Genomic DNA, 11,381 nt, shown 5'->3' with positions numbered 1-11,381 from the left:
TTCACACAATTGAATGTCCTAACCGTTCGAACTAATTGTTTTCATCCCAAAATAGGATTTTTGATATCTCAATCAAGTTTCAAAGACTCCATTCTGTCAAAAAGGATTTAAGAAAGAAGAAGAAGCCATTTTCAAAGGTTTTTTCAAATGTATGTAAAAATTAGGGTTTTTTCACTTTTTTCTCATAATTTTTAGATGAAAATCGATCAACAATGATTCATCTGGGTTGAAACCATTTAAACAAATCGTTATCTCAAGTTTTCAGTCGATATTTCCATGTAGTTTAGTTTGAAAAACTTGAAAATTAAATATTAGATGGTTTTATCAATGTTGAGTTCATCACTTTTTATTTGAAAAAATGGTGAACTTGACAGTAATTAAAAAAACATCGAGTTCGACAGTAAAAATTATGAACTTAATAGTACCAAGGACCATTAAGAAAGAAAAAATTTACAACATGGACTGTCAAGCTGACACACAATTTAGGGACTATTTAGAAAGAATCCCTTTTCACGAGGGTCCTTTAAGTAATTTTCCCTAAAAGAAATTGCAACAGATACTGACAGCCTGCTAAATGAATCTCTCTAGTTTATATCGCCCTCTATTATAAAATATGTTGATCTAGGGCTGGGCTACTATCACAATCGCTTTTGAAGGGTATTGGTTTGAGAGTTGAGACTGAAACCTTTCCTAGGGTAAACAGGTTTGAGTTTTTATGTTTTTCCTTCATTCTTTTTCTACAAAGACATGAGATGTTAAAGTCATGCAGTTGAGCCATTGATGGAAGTCAGTTATCTTTCAATTGCAATCTTAATCTTTGACCGTAAACTCCAATTGCTTGACAATCTACAATGAAAAAAGCATGAGGTCACAAGTCCGATCCCTTCTCTCTAAGGGTATGTCTATACCCATCATAATTTTGCTAAATAATTTCACCTTTTATTGGTCATTTCATACTCTAATCCATATTTTCGATAATTATTTTGTTTAATTTGCTATATTTGAAAACTTCAATTTCATATAGTAAGGATTAGGGGTAATCTAATTGTAGCTAGGTTTGTCTATGGATCTTAAATGGACTGATTTTCAATTGGACCTAAGACCTAATCGCAGCTTGACTCGATCACAGTTTGGCGTATTTCATCAATCTTCTTGGGATTTTATTGGAAAGATGACTACATCTAATTTCTATTATGAATTTCAAACCTCAATTTTCTAGTTTTTAATTTCCGTTTAGTTTTTTGAAATAGGGGTTTGGACATCTTAGCATTTTATCTTTCTCCATAGGCTGTTAATCTGCTCGATCGAGTAGATTTTGGGCCTGCAAGTAATATCCATTTAACCTGCTACTATGGCCCATGAAATTCAATTTGGCAGTGCTGATTTAATTTTGTCGTAGACACATTAGATATTTGGACAATTAATTCCAAAGCCAATTTGTTTTCTTATCAGAGGGACATAATCCTCACACTGTTTGAAGAACTTTCATGCGAATAAATCTTGCATGATTAGTAAAATAAGGTGCATCTTTTCATTTTATGTAAGCTAAGGGTTATGCCCTTCTCTTGACGTACATTAATTGTTTTTAATGAAATCTTGCTTATTTAGTAAAAAAATGAGATTTAAAAAGAAAATAGAAAAAAAAATGAACGAGCTTTTTATAGTTGAAAAGATTGAAATGCCCTCCACTACACCAAAATGACTAATTAGGAACATTTTCAAAGGATGATTTTAAGAGTGCCTAATTAAGAACGGTTTATAACCATTCCTTAATCAAACAATCATGCCTAAACATTACTAACAATATTTGACCTACCAAGTATGCCTAAGTTTTATACGAGAACCCACGATTTTCACCTTCTTTGGTTCTCTAGTACTCTTTGAACGGATTTAAAGGAAAATCCATCTCAAATCTCTTCAACTTTAGGGTTTTATAGCGAGAAGCTATCGACGCTAAGATTCTCCGGAAATCTCTCCAACTTAGGGTTTAATTTGATGTTGAGAAGCTATCGAAGCTCCAATCTGTAATCACAGGCCTCAATCAGCAGGGGCAGAACCAGGATTTTGCTCATGTGGGGGCAACTGAGAGTAGAAAAAAATTGTGGGGACAATTAAGAGTGAAAAAAATAGTTGTGGGGGCAACTAAGAGTGGAATTTTTTTTTTGTGGGGGCAATAGTGGCAAATTTCTTTATCTGCCTCTAAAATCTGTCGTAATAGCACATTAATCCATAGAATTTGAAAACTCTTGTGGGGGCAAGTGCCCCCACTCAAAATCCGCCCCTGTCAATTAGATCAGGTAAATTGTGTGTTTTTAACTTAAGAACATAGATTTGAGTTGAACTTCGTTCTCGATCGTCGTTGCAATGAGAATAATAATTGATTCATCTATCTCGTCTCCAGTTAGCTCAAGTAAGAGTTGAATCCTTTTCGAAATTTTTTTTTAAGCTTCCAGATCCATAATCTCATCTCTAGATATAACTCTCCATTGTTTTAAGTTTCCAAGTACTTCCAGATCCATTGCTTTAGTTCGTTTGGATTTTTACTGAGATCTCTAATTACTTTTTCTTGTTTTTCTTCCTTATAATTCGATTTATGGAAATTTTTTTTTCCTTTTTAAGTGTTTAAATTGCGCTTTTATACCTGTTTCCATCTATATTTAGTTGTTCTTTTAAGTAGATTTTGATTTCATGAAGCTGTATTAGTTAGTTTAATCAAGATTTCTGATTTGGCTGTATAGATCTGATTTAATCTGATATAGATCTTACTTTCGTGTTTTTATTCTCATTTCTTTGATCTCAAAAGAATTTGATTCGTTTGTAAAATTTACTGGTGAGTGTCCTTTTTTTTCCGTTATTTTTTATCTCCTTTATTGTTGATTCAGTCTTTAATATGTACACACACATATTTAGAGACATTTAAATTTTTATTATTTTTGACTATTTTAGCCCAATATGAAAATTGTTTTGCACATTGTGTCGATGTCGCATATGTGGCCAGGGCGAATTCAATAGAAACATTGAACAATTCACAGAGAAGACGGTTCTCTATTAGGATCAATGATGAGTGTGAATGTAGCTTTAATTCTAATCTTTTAGAAGCTAAATTTTGTTCCATATGTGTTAAGTCATGCTTCAAAGATATTTTGGCCAACTTTGTGTAGATCACGTGGGATGTCCAACTTCTTAGTTTCTTGAAAGGAAATTGGTTTTGTAGTAAAAAAATGTGAAAATGATACTTCATTTTTACTTGAAATGTTTTTCTTTCCTCTTTGTTTTGCATGTGTGGTGAATGTAATTATAGAAATAGAGGCTTTGATCTTGATATAAATCATTGATTGTTTTGTTTTATTCCTTTCGAATATTTCAGATTTTTGTGTTTCTTGCAATCATACTTCACTATTGTAGGCCTCCATTTTTAGGAAAAGTGAGGTGATTTTTGATTGATAGGATGCAAGGACCAGTAAATATTATAATTTTTTGATAATAAAGTTTTCCCAGACTTGTTTAGAGTATTTTTTGATCATGAGATATTAAATGTAACATTTGAATCCAATGGTAACCAAACATATGATGTTCGACGTAGGGTGACTAAATCAGGTTCACCAGCTACAATCAGCAAAGAAAAAGAAACCAAGAAAAGGTTCACCTGTTATAACTCTTAGACTTTAGATTGGCAGAAAAAAAAAAAAATTTCGAATGGTGAAGATCTAAGCGTCAGTTTGATGTGAGTAAGTGGCAGACTATGTTTTCTGGGCAAGAGGTGTGTTGGAGGACAGAGAGGATTCCAACGATGGATCCACGGAGGTATGTGGTGTCGAGGGTCATGGTGATGTGGATGATTGTGTGAACGTTTGTTCAGAGTAATATTTTGGGGCAATCGATGCCATTTTGGAAAGATGGGGCTTTTCTGAATGGTGGGAGATCTCCATCAGATTTGGTGTCAGAGGTGGTGTTGGTGGTGGAAAGTAAAAGTATTAGAACAGATGTGAGTGTTACTGTAGGAGAGAGGGGGGGGGGGGATTAGTTTTGTGGAGACATTGATGGTGGTGGTTGCTATTTGGATGCATTTTAGTTCCTTTCCTTAATCAAATAATCATGCCTAAACATTACTAATAATATTTGACCGACCAAGTTATACTCTTGATTCAATAAGAGACAGCTTCTCATTACTCCATTTATTTCCAAATTGACAGCACGTTTGGCTGGTTGATGTACTAGTTTTGATGTGCATCCCCATTTTCTAATCGCAGATTGTTTGCAACTATCAAGCATCCCAAATGATAAATGGTACTGCCCATTTTGCTCGAATGCCAATGCAAAGGCAGTTGGGAGCGTTTCTGGAGTTGATTCTATTGAACAAATATCCAAGCGATGCATTCAGATTGTCAAAACACGAGACCGAAGCTGGTGGATGCGTTTTATGCAGGTGGGCTTGCAGTAAGCTTGTTATTGGACATAATATTGTTACTTCATGGTAGAGGGTTTTGTTTGTTGTGCTGATTTCTATCCCTTGTCATTATGTTTATGCTTGAGCTTATGCTTTGAATCTTGCTTGTAGGCACGATGATTTTAGCAAATCAGGATTTAGTTCACGCACAGTTATATGAGTTCTTGATACACATAATTTTTAGTATGCAAATTTGAAACCCCCCCCCCCCCCCCCCCTCTCTTTTTTTTTTCTCTCCAGTGCAATAAGGGATTTCACGTTGGCTGTTTGAAGGATCGTGAAATGGCGGATCTGAAGGTGTGTGTGTGTGTCAATGATCTGCTATTTTATTCTCATTTAGAGTTTCATCTTACCTATATAAATATAACAGGAATTGCCAAAGGGGAAGTGGTTTTGTGGCGTAGATTGCAGTAAGGTCCACATTGTTTTGCTGAAGTTACTTGTGCACGAAGAAAAAATTTCAATATCGAAACTGATCTTGATATAAGATGGAGCCTTCTTAGTGGGAAAGTTAAGTCTCCTGAAAGTAGACTCTTGCTTTCAAAGGCTGCAGCAATATTCCATGTAAGTAGTTATCAATGCATTGGTTCAATCAAATTTCTTCTTGTGAACTATTTTGAGGTTTTTTTTTTCATGTGCGTAATATAGTTTGAAAAAATATTTCAGTTTTTATTCTAAAGCTAGGGTTTGTTGCAGATGAATGGTTGATGGAAGCCCAATTCACCTTCCATTTTCATTATAGTTATCTCCTAAAGCTCAACTTGCTGGCAATCATGAACAAAACATGAGATCACATGTCTGATCCCATCTCCCAAAATTTTCAACTTGCTGATGTATGTTTGTCCCCATAATGACAATTTTTCTTGAAGTATTAAGATTATTCAATAACTGAAATATTAGAAAAATTCAATTTGTACACTGACTTACTTGATGCTGTTTTCGGGGATTACTTAGCAAACCTCCCTAGTTTATTTCTTCCATAAACCAGTTCAAGGCTTATTAATTGATTCTTATTCTACATATTTGACAAACCCATACTTTGTATGGATTCATAATCTAGGTTTGATATTGATCTGATATGAACTGGTTTATTTATGCTTGATAAGTTTATTTTGATGTGAACCAATATTTAGTACACTTTAAACCACATAGTAAGGATTAGGAATGCAGACGAATTTGGTTTCGGCCTTCAATATGGGTCTTAAATGAACTGATTCGTAACCAATCTTAAAAGTTAATCTTAGGTAAATTTTGGCATCAGTTTTATCATTTCTTTTTATTCAAGATCTTTTGACCTTCCTTTGATTGCAAAAAATGCTTCATGGGGAAATAGTCTTACTTTACCTCAAATCAGAATTGTACAACAGGGTTTTCCACGTATCTTTTCCTCGTGTATATTTAGCCAAAAATAAAAAATAAATTTTTTTTCCATAGTTGGGCCTCTTATTGTGTAGCTATTTATTCCAATAGCTAAGCTTAATGATGAAATTACACTAATAATTTATATTGAAAGGAAGATTACATATTAATTTAACTGATCTTACAAATCCTCATGTGAAAGTTATCTATAAAGAATAACATTAATATATATTTATGTTTTAAATATATCTGTCTGTCCAACAAAGTTGAACCATATCCGATCGTGATCTGACCAATTTGATAAATTATTGGCCGAATCGTTGGTCTAGTTTTTAAAACATTGTTTGGTCAACTCTTAAGAGAACTGACTGTTTGGAAAAGAGTTTTGAAGATAACAAAGATTTTGGACAAGAGTCCCCCAAGTTGGACAATCCCCAAGGTACCGTGTTTCTGGTGAACAAATCTAAAGGTTAGTTTTTAATTAAATATATTCTAGTGACAAGGAAGTGTTGAAAGAAAAAGAGATGGTAATTAGAGATATTGAATGATTAGTAGTGTACCATAACTTAACAGAAGTTGGTTAACAAATTGTGTTATGAAGTTACTTCTCTCATACCATTAACAATTATTTGGTGGATTTCTGTTGATTTGAATGGTGAAATGAGATTGATGTTGGCAAAACCCTGGGTATATTGGGTACGGCATAAATGATGATGATTTTAAACTTTGAAGGTGGATTGAATGCTACAAGTGGGGATGGGATGAAATATAAATGCCTAACTGGTGAGCACTTGGCTCAACTTGAGAGAGTCTAAGGTAGTTTGTCACTTAGCTTGCAACCATTGGATTCCTAGCTCATGTGCAAATATTGACCTTTGAGTGTAATCTCGGGAGTTCAAATGTTTTACTTGTGGTATCTCGGTGCTTCTGACTTCTCAACTTCTTTGGGAACTCCAAAATTTGTCAAACCAGATAAACCCGTTTATAGGTCATGCAATGAATGAATGAAGAAAATAAACTCAAATACTTCATATAGCATTCATATGATGCGTGAGGAACCATAATTGAAACTATGCTAGCGTTGTTAATAATATACTTGAGTTATAAATTATTGTTGCAGTGAATACTTCTCGATCGAAATTAGCCTTTTTAGGAATTTTGAGACATTCATCACTTTTGACCTTATTAGAGTCAATATTTTAAAGGGACTACAAGTAGAAATAAATTCGCTGCTCATCCAAGGTAGGAATTGGTTGATAGGGTTTGCCAATCCTTCTTGATGGAAAGACCATAAGAGTACCACTCCAATACATTCTAATTCACCTTTGCCTGAGTTATATGGTCCATATCCTCTAATAAATTATATAGGCCGAGTTCTTAGATTCATAGATACAATTCTTTTGGTTTAGATGACTCTTAATTGAGAAATCAACAAATCCATGTTCCTAGTTTTATGAATACTGGTCTTGCTTCAAAGGGCTCAAACCCGTTGATACACCAATTATTCTTCATGCCCAACTTCCCAAGTTTTCCAACACTTCTTCAAACACCCCTTGTTTGAATGACTCTCTTTTTAATAGAAAACAACAATGTCTTCTAAACAAGATAGGGTTTTTTTCTTGAGGTTTGAAGGAAAAAACCTCAATATGCTTGGTACTGTATTGGGAAGGTGTGTCTTGGTTCTTTGCCTTTATTTTTGTTTCGATCTTGTATAATTAATTGCTAAAATGCAATATTTGTCCGATTTCTTTTCATTTAAATAAGAGTTAAATTGGTACACATTTTATTGATTAATTGCTATGGGATTTCAGTTTTAAAAAGAAAAAGTTAGAAATTTAGAATATTTCTTTTCTGCACTTCCATTGTGATTGCAATCAAATAGAGCTGGTCAATTGTGAAGATCGATGAACGAAAATAAAGTCAAAATTTCCTCGAGATTCAAAGGAAAATTAAACCCGTTTATAGGTCCTGCAATGAATGAATGAAGAAAATAAACTCAAACACTTCATATAGCATTCATATGATGCATGAGTCACTATAATTGAAACTATGCTAGCGTTGTTAATAATATACTTGAGCTTTAAATTATTGTTGCAGTGAATTTTAAATTGTGCTTAATTTTATGATATATCTTTCGTTTGAGAAGAAATCTAATGGAGGACATTAATCTCTTTGTACTGTCTTTGTTGCTCTATTCTCAAATTAGCCATTTTAGGAATTTTGAGACATTCATCACTTTTGACCTTATCAGAGTCAATATTTTACAGGGACGACAAGTATAAGTAAATCTGCTGCTCATCCAAGGCAGGAGTTGGTTGATAGGGTTTGCCAATCCTTCTTGACCGAAAGACCATAAGATCGGTACTACTACAATACATTCTAATTCACTTTTGCCTGAGTTATATGGTCCATATCTTCTAATAAATTAAATAGACCAAGTTCTTAGCTTCATAAATACAATTCTTTTGTCTTTGATGACTCTCTCATTGAGAAATCATCAAATCGATGTTCCTAGTTTTATGAATACTGAATTTGCTTCAAAGGGCTCAAAACTGTTGATGCACCAACTAGCTCAAGCTCTTTGATTTACCAATTCTTCTTCATTTGTTCTTGAGGTTTGAAAGAAAAAAAACCTCAATATGCTTGGTACTGTATTGGGAAGGTACGTCTTGGTTCTTTGACTTTATTTTTGTTTTGATCTTGTATTATTAATTGCTAAAATGCAGTGTTTGTCCAATTTCTTTACATTTAAATATGAGTTAAATTGTTACATATTTTATTAATTTATTGCTATGGGATTTCAATTTTAAAGAGAAAAAGTTAGAAATTTGGAACATTTCTTTTCAACACTTCCATTGTGAATACAATCAAATAGAGCTGGTCAGTTAAAATCAGACATCATGTTCTGTTTTCAATGTCTATTTAAAACACTTAACTTCTTAATGCTCCAATTATGGGATATGTATAACATTGAAATTTACCATTGAGGCCATTCACTTCTTAATGCTCCAATTATGGGATATGTATAACATTGAAATTTACCATTGAGGCCATTCAGCTGTGCAGACCCCACTTTGCATTCTCCTAATTTAGCCACTCATCACCCGTTTGTGGTTGGTTATCATATATATGAGTCTTGTTAATGTGTGCCTAGGCATACATTAAATTAAACTGCATTAAATACACATTGAAAATAAGAACTTGAGGGTATTTTTGGTATAAAAAAACATTTTGAGGGAATTTTTGGTAGGAAACTCAATTTTCTAGGCGTATTTAATACACCTAAACATATGCCCTTAGGGCACTTGTTAACAAAACCCGTCTTATATTATGGGACATGATGTATGTAACTTATAATGGAATATAAAAGGCTTTTTATTTTTTTTATTTTACAATTTTGAATTACATTTCTACACAATTTTATATGGGGACTTCAATCTTGAATCTTTTTTCTCACATGATCAATTGGAATGTGATTAAACTTTACATGGATATTTTATGAAGAAAATATCAAAAGTTTGGATCACATACACCTAGGGACAAGATAATATTTGAGATGTAGGACTTGGTTTCAACCCCCATCCCTGGATATACAATTCAAACTCATAACAAAAAAAAAGGAAACATATGAACTCATTGGATGCTAGTCATCCATATCCTACTTGTATGCTACATGTATGCATTGTTCATAGAAAATGACGGTTCATATTGTCCTTGACTATAAAATACGTTGATTTTATGCTACTATCACACTCTCTTCAAGCATATCGATTTGAGACTCAAAACCATTTTGTAAAGGGAAATTTTGGTCTTAAAAAAAGTCTTCTTGCATGGAACTTTTAAGTAAATATTTTAGAATATAGGTACTATGTGGTCATTTTGTCAAAATAAAATTATTATTTGAAAGTTTTACCTGGGAGACCTAATTGTAGCATTTTTATTACAAAAACGCCCTTGAAATTCTAACAATTCCAAGAGAACATTACGAAGTTTGTTATCCACTAAACTTACTTTATAAAGCTTGTTTCTTTGTTATCCGCTAAACTTACTTTATAAAGCTTCCCACTAAACTTACTTTATAAAGCTGGTTGCCAGCAAAACTTGGAGTGGGGACTCAAGTCATAAAAGTGGAATTGATGTAGTTAATCTGTTACTTAACATACCTTGGAGTGGATTATAAACACATCAATTTGTGACATTCAAAAATATGATCTAATGCCACAAGGTTATAAATGTTTCAAATATTTTTCTTTTGAATCTTTGTTTTCCCTGAAATCTAGAAGATTGTGATGTTGAATTGCCAATTTAATAATTCATGTGGGCCAACAAACTTTAGTAAGATTTGAAATCTTACCAAAGTTAGTCATGTTAACCTCATTCATAAAGTAAGGTTGGTTCAGTAACCAACTTGATAAAGTATGGGAGTTTTTGTAATAAAATTACAACAAATCGAACTGTCCGATAAATCTCTTATTATTTTTCCTTGCATCAACAATGGCTGATATGGAGATGTGTACGGAATCCTAAATGGGGTTTTCACTCGTGTATCATAATATATATGGATGTGTGTACACTACCACATCAAGAAAGTATAAATGAGGTCAATCTTGAGGTCACTCCACCGCAACTCTAAATGGGATTCACAAATCCAGTTACCAATCACACCACAAACTAGTTTTGCTTTAAGTGGATTCACAACTCGATCTAATTAATTAGGAGAAAGTAAAATGCAAAATGATTTGAGTGCCTACATTGGACACTACGTTCAACACTGAGCTGGACTGTCCAACCATTGATTTTTAGTTTGCATCTCGAAGAAAACAAATCTATGATTATTTATGCACTACCTCGTCAGCTTAGTGTTGAATGCAGTCTCCAACGCAGGTAATGCAGCAATATGCAGTTTATTTTCAAACAACAGAAGCAAAGCAACGATGACTAACATTACATCAAACACTACTTATTCTTCTTAGTAGAAATTAAAGTCTGCAGTACATACATATATATCTATAACTGCAGATTTATTTCCAAACAACAGAAGCAACGATAATTGCATCATCAAACAGTTGCATGAGGCAGCCCCCCTTAATTAGTCTTCAGGTTGAGCCTTGTTGCTGCATTGTTTATAACAAAAGTCATTGACATCGGTGCAACGACATTGAGGTGGGATTGATCTGGTGCACAGACACGATTTGCAGGATGAATGACACGATGTAGCAATGTCAGAACAACGGCATTGAGGAGGGTAAGATCTTGTACATATGCAGGCATCACAGCATGGTGATGCTTCCGAAGACCCCCAAACTGCATATATGCCCACAACGCGTGTACACAGAGATGAACAAACATGTATTAATTAGTTTTGCTTTGCAAATTAATTAAGAGAATTATAAGACCTAATATTAAGTACTTAACAACAATATACCATCATTAGACGTTTCGGTGGTCATGATGGAGTTAAGAAATGGCAGAAGGTTAAGCCTAGCTTCCACAGTAGTACCGACACCAGCCATCATCATCGCAACCAACACCACTATTACAAACGATGCCTTCATCTCCATCTCTCTCTCTCAAG

The 11,381-nt window shown here is 33.7% G+C and overlaps 1 protein-coding gene across 4 annotated transcripts; it reads left to right on the top strand.

The window, feature by feature from the left end:
- Window positions 1–505: 505 nt before the first annotated feature.
- Window positions 506–8,770, top strand: LOC147386638 (uncharacterized). 4 transcript variants are annotated; one of them, XM_086424670.1, is made up of 6 exons: window positions 990–2,410; window positions 4,251–4,426; window positions 4,688–4,744; window positions 4,818–5,011; window positions 5,144–5,280; window positions 8,074–8,770. In XM_086424670.1, the coding sequence occupies exons 1-4, from the start codon at window positions 2,365–2,367 to the stop codon at window positions 4,932–4,934; spliced, it is 396 nt and encodes a 131-aa protein (XP_086280796.1). In that variant the 5' UTR covers window positions 990–2,364; the 3' UTR covers window positions 4,935–5,011; window positions 5,144–5,280; window positions 8,074–8,770. The 4 variants fall into 4 exon arrangements, with proteins under 4 accessions (XP_086280797.1, XP_086280796.1, XP_086280795.1 ...); XM_086424671.1 differs by lacking the exons at window positions 990–2,410; window positions 5,144–5,280 and adding an exon at window positions 506–896 and having other exon boundaries at window positions 8,074–8,753; XM_086424669.1 differs by lacking the exon at window positions 8,074–8,770 and having other exon boundaries at window positions 5,144–5,778.
- Window positions 8,771–11,381: the final 2,611 nt, after the last annotated feature.

Source organism: Akebia trifoliata, chromosome 14 (assembly GCF_017979445.1).
Source record: "Akebia trifoliata isolate Shusen 1 chromosome 14, ASM1797944v1, whole genome shotgun sequence".
Lineage (NCBI taxonomy): Eukaryota > Viridiplantae > Streptophyta > Magnoliopsida > Ranunculales > Lardizabalaceae > Akebia > Akebia trifoliata.
This window is presented reverse-complemented; position numbering and strand designations above follow the sequence as displayed.